General features: G+C 37.6%; 1 protein-coding gene across 1 annotated transcript in view; it reads right to left on the reverse strand.

Annotated features, from left to right (window-relative positions):
- Positions 1–1,178: 1,178 nt before the first annotated feature.
- LOC107043570 (potassium channel subfamily T member 2) overlaps positions 1,179–23,976 on the reverse strand; it is a 169,943-nt gene continuing 147,145 nt past the window's right edge. The window contains exons 18-25 of the mRNA XM_029126494.1: positions 17,690–17,795; positions 16,357–16,484; positions 16,036–16,287; positions 13,980–14,091; positions 9,250–9,435; positions 6,745–6,876; positions 4,134–4,244; positions 1,179–2,364 (exon numbers count right to left, since the gene is read on the reverse strand). Of these exons, the coding sequence (XP_028982327.1) occupies positions 1,468–2,364; positions 4,134–4,244; positions 6,745–6,876; positions 9,250–9,435; positions 13,980–14,091; positions 16,036–16,287; positions 16,357–16,484; positions 17,690–17,795 (1,924 nt within the window). The 3' untranslated portion in view covers positions 1,179–1,467. The remainder of the gene's footprint in view (positions 2,365–4,133; positions 4,245–6,744; positions 6,877–9,249; positions 9,436–13,979; positions 14,092–16,035; positions 16,288–16,356; positions 16,485–17,689; positions 17,796–23,976) is intronic.

Here is a 23,976-nt window from a genome sequence, read left to right on the forward strand (position 1 = left end):
AGATGCTAGATTATACAAATCGTTTTTTATCGATTTGAAAAAAGATATTTTTCAAAAGATATTTTTTTTCATTATATATTATATACAAGGGAGTGGGGCAAAATGAAACAGTTGAAAAATGACAGTTTGACGCAATTCAAGCACAAAAAAATTTATTTATTAAAAACGAGTTAAATAAAAACTCGTTTTTATTTTTGACGGGAGAAGATTTTGTCAGTGGATTAAGGACAGGATGGATTATCTTTCGAACGTTGTCTCGATTGTTTTTCCATCTTCATAATGTGAAATATATTACAATTTCCATTGGATTTTACATCACGTAAGAGTCCCTAAAAATTATGATTGTACAATCAAAAAAAGTTTGAAAAAAAACTAAATATTTTCAAAGAGCGTTTTTAATACATCAAATTATTAATTTTGTAATTGCCTCGCTATTGGGTTTATTTCCCAATATTATTCAAAAAGACTCTTTGAAAATGTTCAGCTTTTTTTCAACGTTTTTTTGATTGTACAATCGTAATTTCTGGAGACTCCAGGGCTATGTAAATCTGAATAGCAATTGGAGATTATTTCAGATTATCAAAATAAAAAAAAACAAGATCACGGTTGAAAGATAATCCTGGATCCCGGGCCTTAATTGAAAAGAAAATGAAACAGCAAAATCCAAAGTCCAGAGGAAGGCCCCGAGGGTTGAGCCCCTGAGGGAAAAAAGGAAAATGTGATGCTGAATTTCAATCGAATGAAAAAAGAACAGTGTAATCACCCTAATTTAATCAATTGAATAACACATAAAATATTCCATGTTTACTTGAAAGGAGAACTGCGGATAAAACTAGTGAAAATTATAAACTTGACAAGGTCTTAGTTCGGTTGAAGAGAACTGAATCGGTTTACCGCATCGCTACTGAATTGTCTAGATAAATCTGACGAGCCAATACCGAATCACCACAAATTCAAAATCGATGAGATATCTCCTAAAACAAACAGATTAAAAAACGCGTCCCATAATTCAGTAGCAAAAAGGTAAAACGGTTTAAGTCAACTCATCTCCCAGTTGAGTTTTTAAGGAATATTTCCGAATCTCCGGGAGATAGCGAAATGTTTGTAATCACATTTGTTGTAGCTCTCAATCGGCCCTACAAAAAAGTTCATAACAAAAATTTTGCCATCACCCTCAGATTCCCAGATATTCATTGAAAATTAGCCAACAGTCAAACAGTCTCAACTTCTACCGTTTTACCACATCGCTATTGAATATAACTTCACTGTACAAAAACAGCAATAATTTCAGTAACGACTTCTGCTGTCCGCAATAATGAAAGACCGATAGCCCTTGCCCTTTCAAGAGATTCTCTCCTCCTGTCGCAGAGCTCTCGTCTAATACCTAAAATGGCCATCTATGTGGGAACGCTATATCCACTTATTTCTGACTACACTGGAGAGTCTGCGTCCCCACATAAGGTTGTATCATACGATTGTCCCCTGTATATGCTGAGGATCCTGATTTCCCTGTGGCTGTTGGGTATTAACCTGTCCTTTACTCTGGACAATTGGTGGATCATAGAGACCCCCAAGTGAACCGCCAAGACCCGCACCCAGAGGTGGACCAAGTGGAGCGCCTAAGCCAGTACCAAGTGCTGGCATAGATGGTAAACCAACATCGAGTATACCAGTATTGCTGGCATTGCCCCCAGGTATACCCTCTTCAGGTGGTGTTACCTCTAGGCCAATTGAGCCATTAAGTGCTATTTTAATAGGATTATGATTTGTTGGATGGGACAACGCACCGAGGCCGATGTCCTCCAGGCTGCTCTTTCGTCGCGTGGTGAAACCCTGTCGTAGTGAATTGCTTCGTCTGAGCAGGATATCGTCTACCACGCGCAACGAATTCGAACGGCCGCGCAGGCTTCCGGCAACGGTGGGACTGTCCGGTAAAGAGAGTGAATTAGACTTGGTGCCACCGAGTGGTGGTGCCCTAGCCAAACCAATTCCCGAGCCCCTTCTACTACCCCCACCGCCGCCTATTCCTGAGGAAGCAACAGCTGCTGACATCTGGGCGACCAGCTGAGCCGAGCAGAAACTGATGTTCGATTTCCGCCGGGAGTTATGACGCTCGAAGGTCTTCTGCGCTGAGAAAGGACTTGGTCGGACCAGGTACACGATGTCACCCTCCTCCAGCTTCAGATCACAGCTCGGGTTGATTATCACGTAGGAGAGACTGTTGCGCTTCTCGGAGACGTCGTCGTAGTCGGCCACTGGGAGGTTGAGGGACTCCATTCGGGAGCGGACGAGGTTGGCGATCTCGGCGCGCTCTATCTGCTGGGTGTGGTTGTCGCGGGCCTCGTCGGCTATCGAGACTGAGTACTGGGGACAGAAAATTCGGGGGAGTTAATGAGAGCTGTGGGCGGTCGTTCGGGTTGTTTTATTGCGTGCGGTTGGGGCTCCCACTGCGGCGCGTACTTGGCGGAGACACTACCGCATCTGGCTCATTATACGACCTCTGCGTGCGCCCTATCGGGCATCGACGTCACTCACTCGCTTTTTGTCCGGTCTGATCGACATAACCGGCAACCGAGACACATGCTCCATATGAAAAAATATATTTCCGAAGGCTCTCGAGGTGCTCAGCAAAATATCATTTGATATTGAAATGTCAGGAATATTAGTCCAGAAAGAAATGTTGAGACCAGGGATAGCCATACTTATAAATTATAATTACTGGTAAATTATTGAGTAGTCAATTTGTTAATATCACTTTTAAATTTTAGTTGTTGAAGTAATCATCAATTTAAATAGTCAAATTTTGAATTATTCATTATGGAGTAATTGAGTTAGGAAGACTGACGATTATTTGGATAATCGGAAGTCTCTTATAAGAAATTTAGTATTATCTACTGAATTGAAAATTTATAGTTCCATATTTTTAACTTTCCGATAGAAAGTCATTGGTTTTACCGCGGAAATGAAAAATCGTAATTTCATGAAATATCGACGTTTTACGACGAATAGAAGCTTCCCGGATGGTTTATATATATATAACCGGCAATGTGTGTGTGTGTGTGTGTGTGTAGCCACTTTTTTTCGTTAACGCACTCGGGCGAACGCGTAGTGCGATCGAAATGAAATTGGTCGCAATCGCTTAAGACTGAATTAGATTGGGAGAGAAAACAAAATTTATTATTAATTGGAATTTATAAAAACTGAAAAGTTTCGTAAGAAATTTCAGAAATTTCAATTTTAAATTTCAACTCGCATCGGGAAGATATACAGTGGACTCTCCTTTATCCGCCGACTCCGTAATTTGCGCTCACTCCCCTCGAGGCCTGATGCCCCTCAAAAACCTTCCACCACTCCATATCTATCCTGCATCCTTCTCTTTGACGTCATGCGCTATGAAATGCGCAGTGGGTCACAAATGTAAACCACTGCCACGATTCCCCCCACTATTCCCGATCCTTTCCCTCTTCTAATGCTGCTGTAAACTGGACGAGTGGGGATGTTCCTTTATCTGCGTTTCACATGAAATGACGTCACGACCGAGTCCCGAGGCCGGCGGATAAAGGAGAGTGCACTGTACATGCGTCCCTTAAAGGGACACATGAAGCAAATTTCAAATTTCAAATTTTTTAATATTCAATTCATCATCAATTGGAAATTTAGATTATCAATTATTTTACTATTTTTTAATTTCGATTAGTAAATTGAAGCGTTGATCAATATAAGTCGAACATTCTTTCAATATTGAAGAGTCGGAAGATTGATGGCCATCCCTGGTTGAGCCTCTCTCAGCTTCACAGACGATGAAGGAGATAATTCAGGCAATAGTCAGACATGTCACATGGACTTGAATCGTGTAATCATAACAATTTCCGGGGAATTCACTTGCTACAACTGTTAATTTATTGCATTTCGGACATCGACGATTATGAGTGAGATTGAATGAATAATTCTTCAAGGAACATTGTAATTTCTCTCTGCCCATCAATAATAGAATTCATTGATAGATAATCCCAATAATAGATAAGAATAATCACAATGATCGTTCACAAGTGCATTAAAAAATCAAGCACGACATGAATTCACAGAATTTAATTAAGCACATGACACGTTAAACACATATGCAATTTACTCACTGCCGATGCACCCTTTTCACGGGTAGAGCAATTCGAGAGGCACGCAGCAGCCGCTGTACGGCGCATCTTGTACGTGACACCAACTCCAGTATCGCTCTCAGCATCCGAGTCCTGTTAAAAGAGGACAAGCAAGATATTGTGCTAATCCTTACTGACAACTGTTCCAGTTACTGCTCAATTGGGTGATGTTATTGATCTCTCAATTATTCTATGGATAACAGGCCGGTGGTTTCCTGAAAATAAACCCTTGCAGGGTTCTAACGACTAGGACAAACTATTCTAGATTGATCAAATGAATTTGTTTTTCTAGATTAATCAATTTCTAAAATGTGCACTAAAGTTTTATGCGGGGTTGTTAAAAATAAAAGGACTTCCTCAACACTGAAGTTTCCACTAGCGTTCAATGACTTTCAAGGGAGTATTATAAAGATGCAATAAAAAGTTGATGGAGTTGAATTTTTCATGTAATAAAATCACATTGCAGTCTTAAATGTAAGAAAATTGAAAAGAGATCAAGTACTTTGAAAGGGAATAAGAACCTTGAAAGGATGTCAATAGAAAATACGTTCGGAGGGGAATTTTCGAGAGGAGGAGGAGGAGGCGAGGGAGAGTGGCTAAAAGACGCTAAAAAGAGTTATGAGGGATAGTTCGTTCATCTAGCAGGAATTCGGTCAGTAACTCATTAACAAAGGTCGAAGACGAAAAATTTCATTACAATTTTCTCGGCCAAATCACCCCCTCGAGGGTTGGGACGCCCTATCGACTCCAAAATAAGTCCTCAAATTTTCCTGCAATATTCACCAATTTTCTTCAATGCAAAACGATCTCCAATTTTGCTCCAAAATAAGAGGACTTCCTCGACACTGAAGTTTCCACCAGCGTTCAAAGACTTTCAAGGGAGCATTATAAAGATGCAATACAAAGTTGATGGAGTTGAATTTTTTATGTAATAAAATCATATTGCAGTCTTACATGTAAGAAAGATGAAAAAAGATCAAGTACTTTGAAAGGGGATAAGAAACTTGAAAGAATGTCAATAGAAAAAACGTTCGGGGAGAATTTTTTATCACAATAACGCGGGTGGAATGAAACGGTTGTGGGGTGAGAGGAGGAGGAGGCGAGGGAGAATGGCTAAAAGACGCTAAAAAGAGTTATGAGGAATAGTTCGTTCATCTAGCAGGAATTTGGTCAGTAACTCATTAACAAAGGTCGAAGACGAAAAATTTCATTACAATTTTCTTGGCCAAATCACCCCCTCGAGGGTTGGGACGCCCTATCGACTCCAAAATAAGTCCTCAAATTTTCCTGCAATATTCACCAATTTTCTTCAATGCAAAACGATCTCCAATTTTGCTCCAAAATAAGAGGACTTCCTCGACACTGAAGTTTCCACCAGCGTTCAAAGACTTTCAAGGGAGCATTATAAAGATGCAATANCAAGACGCTAAAGAGAGTTATGAGGGATTGTTCGTTCACCTAGATTACTATCACGATGCAGGAATTTAGAGTCATGAATAATGAATTCTCACCAAACATGGTTCGACGAACTCTGTGTCACACGTCACACTATGCAAACGATGATTTGCTATTCTATTCCCCAATTACTGAATATCTTTATCAAATTATTCTCAGGTCGAGTAATTGAAAATTCTGGGGGATAATTGATTAGGGAATCAATTGGATGGTTGGTTCACTTATTTCATTCGAAGGACGCCAATTAACTCGGAATGGAAAGTAAACATTGACGATGCAGCATTATTCGACGTTGAATGAGCTTATTCGTTTTCTTCGGATATTTTAAATGTCGTTTTCCGAGTTTTTAATCGCTGAAGAAGATCTAAATGATTGGAAATTATTCGGCTGATCGGGCTGGTACGCTTTACGCTCCAAACGCAAATCCGATTTGACAATTTTTTTCACTCATATTTTACAATCGCACTTTTACCATCGCTAATTGACAATTTAAATTGAAAATTCAACTTATATATAACTTATTATTATAATAAATTGATAATAATGTAGTTATATATAATTATTATTATAGATAATTATAATATAGTTACAATTATTAGTATTCTATATTTGTATTATTTATTATTATATTTTACTATTCTTCAAATTTCAATGGTGATAAGTAAACCTTAATTATTGTAAGGTGCAACTTCTCATAAAATTACAAAAATATTCCGAAAATGATTGTTGGCGATCCCTGATTTTGACATTTTTGAAAGAATGCGGTTTAAACCCATTTTATTAGAACCCATCATCTCAATAGATTAACTAATTGAATTCTACATAATTTACCCTCTATCCGTATGATCATTCAGTGCAGTTCACAAAGATATAAAAACTCCATTTGAATATATTTCATCCAGGTGATTCGGACTACGTTAAACTCAAAAGCATAAATGCAAGGAGGAATGAGATGAGATACAGACAGATGGACATAAAAAAGGGGGGAGCTAGCGCCAGAGAGCACGACCATGCGCTACTCACAGCCATCTCAGCTTTTTCATCTCTCTATTCATTAAACTGTTGGGCTTTCTTTTTCAGCTGTCTCTTCTACAATTGGGCTCCCTCACTACTCCCAGAGAAATCATATTTTACTCACGTTCGAAGTATCCGTCACACTCGTGTCCTGCGTTCTGTAGATACCAATTGGTATTTCGTACGTTGTCGAGCAGAGTTTTTGATAGAGTCTGCCGTAGGTTCGTATCCACATGTCTTCCTTCGTTATTTGCATCTGTAATTAGACGAGTCCATTCATAAGTTACTCCCTCTGGATTTCCGGAAAAAAATCTAAATTACTTAATTGATTGCATTCCAACGAGTTGCTTCGCGTGCAACTCTTGGATATCCTTATTGCCACTATGAGCTTTCCGTGTTTTTAACTCGTGATCACTCGCGCTCGGCCGCCAGTCTTCATCCGTCGCGCGGTTAGCGCAGCGCCGCTTGGGTAAACCGAGCGCGCTGTTGCCACCTTGGCGCTTACCGCTATGCGCGCATTTCATAGTGTGACAGTGAATGTGGCAACACTGGCGCTCGAAGAGTTGACAGGAACTCACTCGCACCGGGCGGCGCGGCGCCGCCTTTCTGTCCGCTCGACGTTTCTTTAATTTTTCTAGCTAAACAAATTTCCCGAGAAAAAAACGGACAACGCCAACGCTTAATAAAAGGATTGAACTAGGAACTCTAATTTTTTCGAAATTTTTAACCCTAGTCGGGCCACCAAACGCGACCCAGCGACTTTGGTCACCTCCGCGGGGATTCGCCACCGTGTTATTTAGGCTTTAGCGTTGCCGAATTTAGTCTACACTGCCCGGACGCGTTTAGCGAGTTTTCGGCAACGTCGCGTCATGGGTAATTTTATTTAACATGGGAAAAAATAATTTATCTGTCCGAAATAATTTATTTTCGGTAGGAATTTTGGGAAATATGTGGTTCTAAAAACTACTATAATTTTTTAAACACTTCAATTGATAAAGTCAAATTTTTTAAATTTTTTCCGGTTCGCCAGTCAATTGTAATTGAAGGAAAACGACGGGCGGCGCGGTTTGCTTCATAGGGTGACCAATTTAGGGTTAAGCGTCGAGAAGCACGCTAAAATATTAAAAAATGAAAAAGGGCGGCGCCGGGCTCATCGAGCGAGTGATTGAGGGTTAATGCAGGTCAAATAATTATCCAAGATGAAATTTTCAAATTTTTGAGAAAAGACATCTGTTAGATGGATTTTTGTTTCACAAATGTCCCTTCTACTTTTATTCTTTATGAAAATAGGTAAAGGGATTATGGTCTCGATGAAAATCGTTTACTTGAGAGATTTTTTCTCCTCCAATAAAGTCGCAACATGATATTACGGGTTTATGGGTCAAAACCGCGTGGATTTTTCTGCGGGAACGTAAATTTGCACAATAGAGATATTATTCTCAGAAGAGCGGTAGTGATAACAAGGAAAAAAAGGAATACAGGGGTTTATGGTTCTGCAGGAAGGTGTTTATGATATTCTAAAGTAATTTTGTTTTGAAGGAGTTTAATAATGATGCACGTAATTTGTGGTTTTAATTGTTCATTTTTTTTACGATTTTGGTAATGAGGATGTCATAAAAAATAATGAAAGATATTACCAGTAAAAATTTCAGAAGTTTCGTACTTTAATCTAAGCAAAAAATTATGGAAGTGAGGTGAAATTTTCGTTTATTCTTGAAATTTTGTTTTTTTTTAATCATAGGAAAAAGTCCAAATCAATAGTTTTATAATTGGATCCAGATTAAGACAAATTGATTTTTTTCAGATTTTTCCTAGATCTTTTAAATTCATCATTACTTCGGCACGATCAGTGGCGTTCGTAACTTTTGTGCGATCAAAGTGTGAACCCTTCGTTACTCGCGTCCACGACACCGCGCCGGTGAAATTTGAATTTTTAGTACAACTTCCAAAAAAGCTCATTAAAAAATATGCAAAAATTTGCATGCCTCACTGATTTTATCTCAAAGCATATTCCGCCATTTCCAATCACAGTCAAAGCCCCTGATTAGCGAACATTCGCTCCTATGTTAACTGGACATAAAAAATACTGCGAGGTGCCGCGACGCGACTGATCGTATGATGGAAAAATTTCGCACGGCGTTGCGACGCTTGTGGCTGCCGGGACTGCCGGGAGATCAGCGAGTCCACTCTCCGAATGAATTGTGGCAACGGTGCGCTCAACTTTAGATTACGGCGCGGCGCCGCGATGCGAGTAATCACCTCGGGCAGTTTCACGCGAGTAATGAGGGATTAGGGGGCCTATCATGAACAAAAAACGAAGCGATCGCATCACATGATTAGTGAAAACAAATGAAGGCACAATGTATTTTAATTGTTATGAAATGAAATGACATGTTGCAATCGCTTAGTTTTCTGTTCATGATAGGCCCCTAGGACCGAAAAACATCCGCAGAAGATGTCTGAAATTCAGGCATCAGTTTTCGTCCTGTAATTTGCTTACTTTCGTTTTCATTGATTTAATGAAACGCACATTTCCATTCGCAGCTTCACAACACAAGGCCGACGTTCGCTTGTTTGCACACTAATGCAAATGCAGCAATAAAAATATAGAAATAACGTGTGAACATACCGAGGTCAGGAATCCAGAGCCCGGTGCTTGGTCAATACCTAGCAGGAGTCTGACGAATGTTATCACATAGTCCTTGACAAAGGCTTGATACAAAAGTGTGTCCAGCATTGATGCACTGAAGACACTACCAGCGGCGAATGGCAGCCGGAACATATACGATATGTGGGAGCCTCTCTCCTTCTCCCTCTGCACAACATTTTTCATTGATCAATCATTTCACCCAGATTCTTTCCCATCCCTCTTCATTTACTATTTGATGAATATTCTATCAGAGAAATGCTGGGCTCTTGGGGTGTGAACACAATTCAGCTCACTTTTTTTTAGTATGATTCGTAAGAATATTGAAACATTAAAAGTGCAGGTGCTGTGAGATCTAGCACACATTGCATGCATTCGTATAAATATTTATTCACTAGATTTTTTCATGTTCATTGATTCATTTGGTGAGAATTCAATCTGCAGTGAAGTGGTCAAGGACTGGAGGTAAACTTGAACTTTCACCTTATGGATTTTTTATTCGTTGTCTACGAATTTTCGTGAATTTTTTATCAACTCATTGCAAAATTTCCGATTTTTTTTTGAGAAAACAGTATTTACAAAGAAAAATTCTCAAAAAAAAATTTAAGTTGAGTTCCGAAAGTCTTAATTTGAGGCATTCAAAAGTATCAACTTGAGTCTCAAATTGAAATCTTGAAAAGTCTCAACTTGAGAATTTCTAAACTTTCAATTTAAGAATCTCAAGCTTCAAATTAAGACTTTTGTCAATCTTATTTTAAGACCTTTGAAATCTTAAAATAAGGTACTATTTTTTTGTGTTGATTTTGTTCTGCCATCGATTGTCACCAATTTGCCATTAAATTGCTACTATCTGAATCAGTAACGAAGTGGTAAAATGCTTTAAGCCGATTTTGACTGAATATCTCGGGATCTGAAGCAGATAGCCAAATTTTTCTTATAACCTTTTGAATAGAGCGGATTAACATTTACCAAAAAGGTCACCAATTGAGAACAATTGAATTAAAGGCCTTTTGAGACATGTCTTTTCTTAAATAAATAATTCGGATGAATTAATAAATTTGAATACAAAATATAACTTGGCTGAAGGCCTACACCCGGCGCGGCCTGGGCCAAGGGCTGCCAGGACTCAAGAAAATTCATTTATAGTTTAATTCGACACAATAATCAACAAATTGGACGCCAGTTAGTTTGACGACAAATAACCCTTCCGCTCTTTTCAGTACCGCGGATTAACATCTACAAAAAAGGTCATAACGAAAATACATCTATCTGCTTTAGATTCGGAGATATCCATCGAAAGCTTAGCTAAAAGCTAAGTCGACTTAGATCGTTTTACCGCTTTGCTACACATATGGAAAAATCGTATAGAAATTTTCTATACGGATTGCGTATAGAAATTCTATAGAATTTCCGTATATGATATTCGGATATTTCTATACGAATTATTTCTATATATAAATTTTTACATAAATTTTTGTTTTCGTACGAAAGATGTTTGAACGCTCCATAGAAAAACGTAGAGAAATGTCACGATTCCATACGAAATATTTCTATACATGTGGCAAGGGGTTGTATAAGATCAAACCTACAGAAATCGTATAGAAATAATTTGTATAACAAATATCCGCATAGAAATATCCGAATACCATATACGAAAATCCTATAGAAATTCTATACGCAATTCGTATAGAAAATTTCTATACGATTTTTTCATACGTGTACTGGAATGATTTCAGCAAAAAATGTCAAGAAATTCGGTAAAACCCTCCGAAAAATCTAAATAAACCCATTAGGTCAGAAGATATTGAAAGAATAGTTGGTTGCACTTCGGCTTCACCAATTCACTGTTGAATTTCATGACGTAGAAGAGGAGAATGACTATCCCATGCTTTTTATCGTTAATTCATGATCATTGAAGGGATTTGAGTACCGCCGGGTAATTAATTCGACTAATTAGCTCTGTGATTAATTAACTGTTAAATTGAAGCTTCATCAGTGTTTTGTCATCGACTATTCGACTTTCAGGGCGTCAATAATCACAGAATTCATTAATGAGCAGGTTGATTGAACCAATGTTAGGTACTCAAATTTCCTCAGTAATTGATTGACTACACGGCGGAAAAAATTGGAGAAAAATTATCGAACAAGTCAAGTAATCGTGGAGATTTTCACCCTATATCGAGGAAAAAGAGCGAGACGAATCCCAATAAGCAAAGGTACCTATCGATATTAATTTCTAATACGTTCCGCGAGATATATGTCACAGCAACCATCCACCAACATTCCATGTGTGTTTTTTGTCTGATGGTACGCACCAGGAATGTACACTGAGAGAAAAACAGTAAAAGTCTCAAACAAGTCTTACTCGTGCCAAACATGCGAAATAGTTATTGCAAAAATAGATTTCAGTAGCGAAGTGATAAAACGGTTTAAGTCGACTCATCTCCCAGTTGAGTTTTTGAGGAATATTTCCGAATCTAAGGGCGATAGCGAAATTTTCGTTACTACATTTGTTGTAGTTCTTAATCGGTTCTAGAAAAAAGATTATAATAAAAATTTAGCTATCTCCCTTAGATTCCGAGATATTCATTGAAAACTGGTCAATAGTGAAAATTGACTTGTACCGTTTTACCACTTCGCTACTGATTTAGTCATTTCAAAAAAATTATTTTCTCTGGACAAGCAAGAAACAGAATTTCTAGCACTACTTCCTCGTTATTCGATGCTCTCATACGTATTTTGCTCCCGGCAAATGCTCGTTTTATATGAAACGAGGGATAGTAGTTTGTCGTTTCGGCTATTTAATATCCACAGACACAAAATGAATTGTTAAATGAAATAATAATAATGATATGGCAGGAATCTTGTAAATTAGCTAAATTCTTTTATATAATTCTTCTAAATTAGCTTGTAATTATTGTTTTCTACCTTCGCGCCATCAAATATTTCCTGAAAGAAGCAAATAAGGCACAATGGTCAATCACATTGGTTGTCATACTGGTAATGACCTGGAAGAGCTCTCTCTCTCTCGTTACTCGGACGTGAACGAATACAGATCGTATAATTTAGTTGACAGTAGTTCAAGTAGTCTGAGCCATGTTGATTTGTCGATTGTCGTATATTTGTAAATTTTAACCAGTTTGCACACAAGGTTGCTTGCCTATATAATTATTTCAGTAGCGAAATGGTAAAACTGTTTAAGTCGACTTATCTCCCAGTTGAATTTTTGAGGAATATTTCCGAATCTAAGGGAGATAGCGAAATTTTAGCGATTACATTTGATGTAGAACTCAATCGGCTCTACAAAAAATGTTATAGCAAAAGTGTTGCTATCTCCTTTAGATTCCGAGGTATTCTCTGAAAACTGGTCAATAATCAAAATGAACTTGTACCGTTTTAACATTTCGGTACTGATTCGTTCTAAATTTGAAACGTGTAATTGTAATTTTGTGTGGCTGAATGAGTGAAGTTAATTTGAGGTAAGAGATGTACTTTTTTTATTTACATCGGAGTAATGCAATGACTTGAATTTATATGTAAGGAATGAAATTATTCTCTCTTCATCAGGCAGTACATTTTGACCATAATTATTCAGTTAAAACATTTAATAAACGAGACATTTATTTGTATTAATTCTAACATTTTCTTTGAGTTACTTCTCATAATAAAAAAAAATCAACAGACAATCATTTCACAACTTCTTCGGTGATTTCATTTATTTCAGACGATTTCACGTGATTTCGGAATGATTTCATGTGATCTCGAAGTGATTTTGGAATGATTACATGCCAGAGTGGCGCCGTGATTTCGGGAGTGAGAAGCCCCTCGCATATTCTCCTTTATGAGCAGAAGAATATAAGTTTGTGATATTATGACGATTTTCCTCTCAGTATGCATTGATCAAGGCCCGTTGACTAGTGCTCTACGCAAGCTCGTGCACAATGTGTGTTTCTGCGTGTAATGTGACCTTGATTATTACACTAAGTGAAAAATTGGCATAATATCACAAAAATCATTCCTTGAGGGAAAAACATCGCATACATTTGATCAATTTATGGTAGATTTCAGACAAGAAATCGATGCTCTTTGGGCTAAGGAGGAAGTTACTGAATGAAAAGGTGATGTCTTTTTCGAAATGAGATAATGTTCCTTAAAAGACAAGAATAGTTTGACAGAAGGAAAAGAAGAGCGATTATATTTTTTTAATATCTGGAAGTTTTCCTCTGCATAAACTCTCTATTCATTCAATATGAAAGTCTCTGATTCATGATTCACTGAATCGAAGCTTTTAATATTTTTAGTCATTTTCTCATCTTCTGACACGAAAAAACCGATTTCTTGGGGCAAGAAATTCTCACTTTATCGTGAAATATTCATGTTCAAGTCATGAACACTTCACCGAAATCTGACATTGTCTGACACATTATCCGGAATTCTTAACCCAAGAAATTTATCCTCAAGAGATGAGATATTTTGCGCATGAAATTAGTTTTGTGATATTATGACGATATTTCTCTCAGTGTACAACGGCTTTGGTATAGTTAGCAAGCTGACACGTGATATTGGATTCATTCGTAGTGACAGTCAATCGATCAATCTAATCGTCATTCAGATAATGAATTCAGAGGTCAGAGTGAGTGTTATTGTGTTACCGGGGAGCCCATGGGAGGCTCATCGGGATGGTTGTCACCGGAAGTAGCACTGAGGAGTACCTTTTCCATTTTGCTGAGGTGTAGGGCGTACTTGTCGTGCGCCCGGAATTGCATGAATCTCATATTGCTCGACTGCGACAGCTCAGTTATGCTCTTTATGCTGGGGAAGAATCTGTTGAATATTCATTGATTAATATTCGGGAATTTCATCAGTTGTCTGGTTAGAATGTGCGTTGGGAATGAGAATGTGCGGGGTATTTTGGATTCCTTTGAGGGGAAGTAGAGAGATTGGTTGTATTGTAGGCACGCTGAGAGAAAAAGGAACAAATTTTCAGACAATTCTTGCTTGGGTCAAAATAATCGGCAGTTGAAAATTAGTAAAATGGGATATTTCGATACGAGTGAGACGGAATTTTCAGTTCGAGTCCGTCAAACGCCATTTGCGGACATTGTGGAGAAATATCATTTCGGTTACTCGGCCGAAAATAGCAATTTTTGAATTATGGATTTCACCACACAGGCCATTGTGTGGAAAAAAAACCGGCGCAATTTTTTTATTCTGTTAAATATTTAATGACTCTGTTTGAAGTTTAAGATAGTATTCATATCGGTGAACATTCATTTCCGCATGTTTATTTTTAATTATTCACGTTTCTAGGAACAAATTATCACGCTTGGGCTTTATGTCTTGTTCTCGATAGATAATCAAGAATTCCAGTTTGTGGTAAAACTAGAACAACATTATTTTAGAATTTTTTCACGATAAGATAGTTATTAAAGTAAATAATTATTAATAATTATTACAGAATAGCCTTCTCTAATAATTATTAGTGGAGAGTGGAGCAAAATGAAAGTGTTTGACGGAATTCAACTAGAAAAAACAATTTGTTAACTTTTTTTTATTATTGGGAATACTGATGAGAATAATAATTTTCATTCCGTAGAATGGAAAATTATTGAGAAGTTTCGACGGGAGAAGATTTTGTCAACGGGTTCATTGAAAAGAAAATGAAAGTAAAATCTGAAGTCCAGAGCAAGGCCCAGAGGGAGAAAAAGGAAAATGTGATGCTGAATTTCAATGGAATGAAAAAAGAAAAGTGTAATCACCCTAATCTAATCAATTGAATTATACATGAAATGTTTCATATTACTTGAAAAGAGAACTGCGGATAAAATTAGTGAAAATGATTAATATTGTTGTCTCGATGTAAGAAATATATGAAAAACCTTTGGGAGTTTCGAATGAGGAGCGAACACTATAAAAAAAATGAAATTTCATGAACAGTTGACTACTAATTTTCAGGACAGTGACACTGAATGCGATTTAGGGGGAAAAAATAATGAAATTTCAAGTTTCACTAAATATTCAGTAAAATTCCAGAATTGTAAGCGGCTTAAAGATGAGAATTCATTCATTTATTTGAATTTTCAATCTAATATGAATATTCAGTGTCAAATTACATTGAATTTTTAGTGAAATCTGAAATTTCATTATTTTTTCCCCCTAAATCGCATTCAATGTCACAGTTCTGAAAATTCAAGAATATATTTACCGGAATTTTCTGGTGTTGTATTGATTTTCAGGGAAAAATGGAACGAAAATTCACAGTTCTGTTTGATTTTTCCACGAAATTCAGAATTTTCAATGACAACATTTCCTAAAATTTCAGTGGACCTTGAACACGAGGAAAATTTCCAGAATTTGGTACGGAAAATTCAGAGGAAAATTTTTAACAGTGAACATAGACTCAGCGATGACGAGGTCATAGTTTGGCTGCTGGCGAGTCAGGGGACAACCTGACTAGTGGGCGTTGAGATTGAGATCCAACAGGGGAGTGGGATTCATCTATGGGGATAGTCACTACGCTGTATAGGGGCTTCGAATAACAATGATTTTTTCGCACCGCATGTTCTTCTCCACCGAATAGAAAATTATTATTCTCATCAGTATTCCCAATAATGAAAAAAGTTAATAAACAAAAGTTGATGAAACAAATCCCGTTTCATTTTGCCCCACCCACCCCTACTAATATTTCAATTTATTTGCTATTCTCTACCACTCCACAATAGCCGACGAAAAGAGAAGAAAAATCGTAAATAAGAGCGGAAAACTCACTTGAACATTGTCTGAACAGCGACGATGGTATTGCAATCAGCCAGTGTATCTTCTTCAGCGGAATTGCTCAACTCCTTGTTGACAACAACGACATTTTCGGCAAGTGTGATACCAGCACGAAGCAGGTCGTCGAGACAGTCAATCGATCCAAGCATCCAATATACCAGTGGAAAATAAGAGATGGCGTCTAGAAAGGCAATTTCCGGTCTTCTCTCCAGCAGAAGAATGATCGGGTTAAGGGAAGTTTTCGATCTGTGTGAGGAAAACGTCATTTGAAACACCAGGGATGATTGAGTTGTTGAGATTAACAATTTGACTTACCTAAAGTGAGCTCGCAGGGGGATGATGAAATTGTATATTCCGTTACTCGCGTAATCCGCTGCTAATATGATCGTTTTGTTCTGCCAATTGTATTCTTTCGCATTTCTATAGCTGCAATGCTCACAAACCTGAAGAAAGAGATATTTATTTGCGTATGTTTTTGATGGAACATAAAAATATATGATTGCCTCTTATTCCAGGGAGATAAAGGAATTGGAGAGAATAAAAAAATTGAGTGAAAAATAACATAAAAATAGGATTGTTTCGTATTCCACGTAAATTCAAACATATAAGAGTAAAAAACAAAAAAAGGGAATTTAATTAACAGCAATTAATCATTCAATTCATCAATTCAGTAATTTCATTTACTCCACTTCCAAATTCAAAACCCATACTCGTTAAATAAAATAAATGAAAAATGGTTTTCGTCACAACCATTGTTTTGGTTCCGAATGGAATTTCTATGTAGTTGGATTTTAAATTGAGTTCGATGATTCATTGAATTCAACATTGCCCCAATGTTGGTAGCCAACATTGCCCCAACGTTGCTAACCAATATTGCCCCAACATTGGTTGCCAATATCACGTCAATGTTGGCAGCCAACATTGCTCCAACGTTGACGCCAATATTGCCTCAACGTTGGTTGCCAATATTACTCCAACGTTGGCAGCCAACATTGCCCCAACGTTGGTAAACAATATTTTCCTAACGTTGGTTACCAACATTACCTCAACGTTGGTAGCCAACATCGCGCCGACGTTGGTAACCAATATTGCTCCAACGTTGGTTGCCAACATTACCTCAACTTTAGCAGCCAACATTGCCCCAACGTTGGTAACCAATATTTCCCTAACGTTGGTTACCAACATTACCTCAACGTTGATAGCCAACATCGCGACGTTGAGGTAATGTTGGCAACCAACGTCGGCACCCAACATTGACCTAACGTTGGTAATCAATATTGCCTCAACGTTGGTTGCCGACATTATCCCAATGTTCATTTGTTTTTACCCTGAATATTGATTTCAAAATGAATTATTTCAATAACAGATGATGCGATCAATCTCGTGATCGAAGTTGGTCAAAATGGTTTTGAGAAGAACATTTAAATTGACAACTGAATGAATTTAAATAATTATTTTTTCACTCATCCTCGAAAAACGATCGGTCACATATACACACGCGCATACGTCCGGTCTGAAAATACTATATTCGACCTCCTGAGACCAAAATTAGTTATCCTCACCCAAAAAAAAAGGAAATTTCGGATTTGACAAATACAATGCTTTCATTCAGAAGCAAAAAATACTAATTTCAATTAAGTAAGCAAACCTGAGCCAATTGTAGACAGCACAATGGTTTTTTCTCCTTCAATAAATAACACAGCGTGGGTGATACTCCAATGAACGGCGACACCGGTGGAAATCCTTTGACAATACTGAAATCAACAGAATAAATTGAACCTCCCCCATAGGAATCCCCGAAATAATTCCCCAATACAATTCATATCAATTGCCCCCAAGGACCGGAAAAAAATAAAGACTGAGGAGTCATGCATGAGCTACGAGCATCCGCTACGTCATATGGATAGCAGCTAATAATTTAGCCATAGATTAGTCGATGTTTGCGGTTAAAACTGATAACGAGTAATGGTCAGGATATCGGTGAGTAACAAAACCACATTCAGTTCAGTTATGAAGGGACACACGAGTCGATTACTCTCCGGAAAATCGAAACGTCCTATTTGCCAGACGAAATGCTGAATGAATAATTCATTGTGACTTGAATAAACAATTCATGAATTTTTTCAAACACTGCTGTCGACGGAATAGTTCCGAGGAGCTAGGGGGCGAGAAAGTTGGGGAAATTCCACAGTCGAACTCTCGCCAATTCAATTTGAATCTTGCATCTCGTAAGTAGATTTATTCGCTGTGTTGTCAGCCACGGAAAATTGTAGGTGTTAATTTTTAATTTATTTTTAACGGGAATATCTCGTAAATGAACGGGTGTAGTTGTTTTGATTGACATCTTTACTTGTATCAAGAAATTCATGTGTCGAAAATTACCAAGCGCATAATATCTCCCACTAAGAAAAACAAATTTTAAGGCAAGAAATTTTATACATATCAAGAGAACCAGTTCTTAAATCAATTTAAGTGGTTTTTGCATCAAAATAATTGAGAAGTAGGGGAAAAACCTATTAAAAGAATTAATTCAATTATACTTGATTGAAAAATCGCTTTCTTGTCATCAAGAAATTGGCCTCGTCTTTAGGACAGATACAAAATTTCTTGACGGAAGTTTTTTTTTTCTTAGCGCAAAATATTTTGCTTTTGAAAATTTTTAAGCCACGAGTTTCTTGATATAAGTAAAGACGTAGGAGAGAGTGGGGCAAAATGAAATAGTCAAAAAAACGACTGTTTGACTCAATTGAAGCAAAACAAAAAAATTTTTTATTAATTATTTTTTTTGTCAACTTTTTTTTATTCTTCGGAGTAGTGATGAAAATAATAATGTTTTATTCAGTAGAATGGAAAATTATTGAGAAGTTTTGATGGGCGAAGATTTTGTCAATGGATTAATTGAAAAGAAAATGAACCAGCTAAATCCAAAGTCCAGAGCAAGGCCCAGGGAGAGACCCAGAGAGGGAAAAAGGAAAATATGATGCTGAATTTCAATCAAATAATCCATTGACAAAATCTTCGCCCGTCAAAACTCCTCAATAATTTTCCATTCATCTGAATGGAAAATTATTATTCTCATCACTACTCCCAAGAATAAAAAAAGTTGATAAAAAAATTTTTTTTTGCCTGAATTGTGTCAGTCGTTTTTTGACTTTTTTATTTTGCCCCACACTCCTCTACTTCTCAAAAAACGCTGTTTCTCTCAGTGTACTCTGCAAACATTTCTCGTCCAGCCAGAAACGTTTGGAATCATTACACTAATTCACATAAGGGAGAGTGGGGTAAAACGGTCCCTTTTGACTTTTTTTGTAATACTTATAACTCAGAAACAAATTCATTAATTGAGATCAGGCTAGGCTCATTCTAAAGGGGAAGAAGGGTACTTTCCACGAAAAAAAAATTATTTCATTTTATTTAAAATTAAATGAGCTGTTAACATTTTTGGAAAAATCAAAAGGGGCCGTTTTACCGCACTCTCCCCTAATAGATAATTCAATTTTGCAGTCTGTCTGGGTGCAGCATCCGTCGGTCTGACCCTCGGCTGGCGGGAGACCTCAATAACCCACGACATCAACATCATCAAGTGCACTGGATCGTGCAACGATCCCTCCCAAGATGGCAGTTCAGCAATTCATCTGATCGTTAATTTGGGATCATGTTTGGGTGCCATTGTGCCAGCTTTTGTCGTTGATATTTCCGGTCGTCGTTGCAACTTCTGTATATCAGCAATAGCGAGTATTTTCTTCTGGCTCATTCTCGGAATAGCCAGAGACACCATCGTGAGCGAAAAACATTTCACCTCCAACCTACCCCTCTTATCATCCAACATTTGTTATCCCCTTCATTTTTATTTTATTCTTTATTCCAGACACTGATGTTCGGTGCTGCTGTTGGCGGCTTTTCCGCAGGATTGTTCATTGTAACATCGACGATGTACGTTGGGGAAGTATCATCCCCGGATCAGCGTGGTACTGTTGGCTCATTGGCTGCATTTTTTGCCTATCTCGGTATGGTTGTCAGCACGAGTATCTCTTCCTTCACCAATCACCAGTTGGTGCCGTTGTTCATCTCTTTTTTATCGGTTGGATTTCTACTGACGATCTACATTTGGATGATTGAGTCGCCGTATTATTTGTACGAGAATGGAAAAGTGAGAATTTCAAAGCTTCAATTGAGTAGCGAAGTGGCAAAATGGTACAAGTCAATTTTGACTATTGACCAGTTTTCAATGAATATCTCGGAATCTAAGGGAGATAGTAAAATTTTTGTAATAACCTTTTTTGTAGGGCCGACTGAGAGCTACAATAAATGTAATTATGAAAATTTCACTATCTCCCTGAGATTCGGAAATATTCCTCAAAAACTCAACTGGGAGATGAGTCGACTTGAACCGTTTTACCTCTTCGTTACTGAATTATTCAATTTTGCTTCCGAATGGAAGCTTTGTCATCGTCCATTTTAACCATCTTCTAATTTCGCTTGGAAATTACGTGGAATGTCATGGAACGTGAAGATGTGATGTTTTTAGAAAATGTGCGGATTCTCAGTTTTTTGAGAAATTCGTCGAAATCCATGAAAACTTCAATTGAGAATCAATACATGCTCCGTTGGTAATAATCAACATCAATATTATCCCCACAATCAGTATCATCATCATACATGCGATTTCTCTTTCAGATATTTAGGAATAAACATGTGACATCTCCTTTTTATATAAGAAAGCAATCCATGAAAATCTTTTTTCCTCCATACTTCAAAAAATACGCGGTTGAATTGAAATTTTTTTATGTCAAAATATTCTTCACAATAGTGTAACCAGATCAATGAAAATTGATTCAAACACCTCTCACGGTCGTCCAACCCAGCCCACCTCAGCCGCCTCTAATCTCCGATTACAGACTCTACAAGCCAAACTCGCCCTGAAAGCACTCCGCGGTGCTCAACACGTCCTAGACGTCGAACTGGAATACAGATCGATGGAAAAATTCTTCGACTTCAGCGAGAAGGAGCTCCAGCGGGGCCAAAATGTCCTGAACCTCGCGTTCACCTCGATCAGCCGTCGAGTCCCAGTAGCCATCACCATGCTGCTCCTATGCCTCAGCCAACTGGTGGGTTGTTACGCCATGGACGTCTACATCAAACACTTCCTGGACAACGTCTACCCGAAATTTTCCAAGATAATACTAGCCTCTCTCGATTTAATCTCAGTCGGCGTCTGCGTCTTCCTGATCGAGAGAATCGGCCGGAAACCTCTGCTGATGCTCTCCATCGGTGGATCCAGCATCTGTTGCCTTATCCTAGCCATCGACGCTATTCTCTATCAAGCGAACAACAATCATCTGCTTTACTCCAGCGAGAAACTCGTCACCCTCGGCATCATCGTCATTTACTACGCCTCGTGCTCCCTAGGTATCGTCCCAATCCTTCCTCTTCTCACAGTTGAAGTCTTCTCCAGCAAGATGAAAACCATATCCATCAGCATCTGCTTCTCCTTGTTCTATCTCGCTATCATGATCACTCAAACCATCTTCGAGACGATCAATTTTAAGAAGGGATGGTATGTGGCGTTTTTATCGTTTACGATTATCGGGTCACTTGGACTTTTATTTGTTATTGTATTTTTACCAGAGACGAGGGCCAAGAGCCTCTCGCAGATTCAGAATGAATTGGCTGACTATACTTTCTTTGTGGCTTAGAGCGAGGGGAGGGGGGAGTGCAATTAATGTGTTCAACGAAATACATTTATTTGAATGAAGTGTGCAATTGCACATATTGGAAAGTTCGGTGGATGATCAGAGCGCATTTATAAAGGAATTCGATCCAGCAATTAACAGTTTCATTGATTAAGGGATCAATTTCATTCATCAACACTGACTTTTATACGTCAATCATCATTTTTATGGATCACTAGACAACTCTATTGGCCATTTGAGAGTTTCGTGAATTCTAATGCGAAGTTAGATTGGGAAAATATTCAATGCAAAAAAATTGTAATTGATTAATGAAATTAACGATTGATCAATTGACGACTATCTCGATCAATCGCCATTAACGAAACTGATTAGTAGAAATGTGTAGTGATCGAGAATGAAGACGATGGAGCCATAAAATTAAGAATTGATCAATCAAATTTGGGTTTGGTCATTGATGGTCAGTGGTCAATTCAATCCGGCAATTAACAGTTTCATTAATTGAATGATCAATTTCATTGATCAATACTGACTTTTACACATCAATCGTCATCTTTATGGGTCACTAAACAACTCTATTCGCCATTTGGGAGTTTCGTGAATTCATTATCAATTTCATTGATCAATTGTAAAATTAAATTTCTGTATGAAAAGTCTCATACAGAATAAATTTTATGGGAAAATGAAAATCTGATTTCTGTTCGCGATTACGATTAATAACCGCGCTAACACTTGAAGGCAATCACGCGAGCCCCGAAATTGACCACTATCTCGATCAATCGCCATTAATGAAACTGATTAGTAGAAATGTCTAGTGATCGAGAATGATGACGATTGAGCCATAAAATTGAGAATTGATCCATCAAATTTGGGTTTGGTCGATTGTCAAATTTTCCAAGCAATCACTAATTTCATTTATTAGTGGTTAATTCGATCCGGCAATTAACAGTTTTATTGATTAAAGGATCAATTTCATGCATCAATACTGACTTTTATACGTCAATCATCATCTTTATGGGTCACTAAACAACTCTATTGGCCATTCGGGAGTTTCGTGAATTCATTATCAATTTCATTGATCAATTGTAATATTAAATTTCTGTAGGAAAAGTCTCATACAGAATAAATTTTATGGGAAAATGAAAATCTACTGATTTGTGTTCGCGATTGCGAATAATAACCGCGCTAACACTTGAAGGCAATCACGCGAGCCCCGAAATTGACCACTATCTCGATCAATCGCCATTAATGAAACTGATTAGTAGAAATGTCTAGTGATCGAGAATGATGACGATTGAGCCATAAAATTGAGAATTGATCCATCAAATTTGGGTTTGGTCGATTGTCAAATTTTCCAAGCAATCACTAATTTCATTTATTAGTGGTTAATTCGATCCGGCAATTAATAGTTTTATTGATTAAAGGATCAATTTCATGCATCAATACTGACTTTTATACGTCAATCATCATCTTTATGGGTCACTAAACAACTCTATTGACCATTCGGGAGTTTCGTGAATTCATTATCAATTTCATTGATCAATTGTAATATTAAATTTCTGTAGGAAAAGTCTCATACAGAATAAATTTTATGGGAAAATGAAAATCTACTGATTTGTGTTCGCGATTGCGAATAATAACCGCGCTAACACTTGAAGGCAATCACGCGAGCCCCGAAATTGACCACTATCTCGATCAATCGCCATTAATGAAACTGATTAGTAGAAATGTCTAGTGATCGAGAATGATGACGATTGAGCCATGAAATTGAGAATTGATCAATCAAATTTGGGTTTGGTCGATTGTCAAATTTTCCAAGCGATCATTAATTTCATTTATCAGTGATTAATTCAATCCAGCAATTAACAGTTTCATTGATCAATTTCAATCAAGGGATCAATTTTATTCATCAATACTGACTTTTAGACGTCAATCATCATCTTTATGGATCACTAAACAACTCTATTGGCCATTCGGGAGTTTCATGAATCCATTATCAGTTTCATCGATCAATTGTAAAATTAAATTTCTGTAGAGCCCTGAAATTCACGGTCATCGCCCGATCAGCTGGTGAGCGTGCCGAATTAGGCAGTTACCTTTTGAACTCTGAGACAGTTAATCGTAGCGCCGTAAGTGAAATTATATTCGCGTTGATTTAGTACCTAAAGTGTTTAGCAGATTGAGTTGTGCAATTACAACTTGAGCTGTGCAATTAAATATTGTTTGTGTTAATTGGTGTTTAATT

Source organism: Diachasma alloeum, unplaced genomic scaffold (assembly GCF_001412515.2).
Source record: "Diachasma alloeum isolate Michigan unplaced genomic scaffold, Dall2.0 Dall_scaffold_00603, whole genome shotgun sequence".
Taxonomy (NCBI): domain Eukaryota; kingdom Metazoa; phylum Arthropoda; class Insecta; order Hymenoptera; family Braconidae; genus Diachasma; species Diachasma alloeum.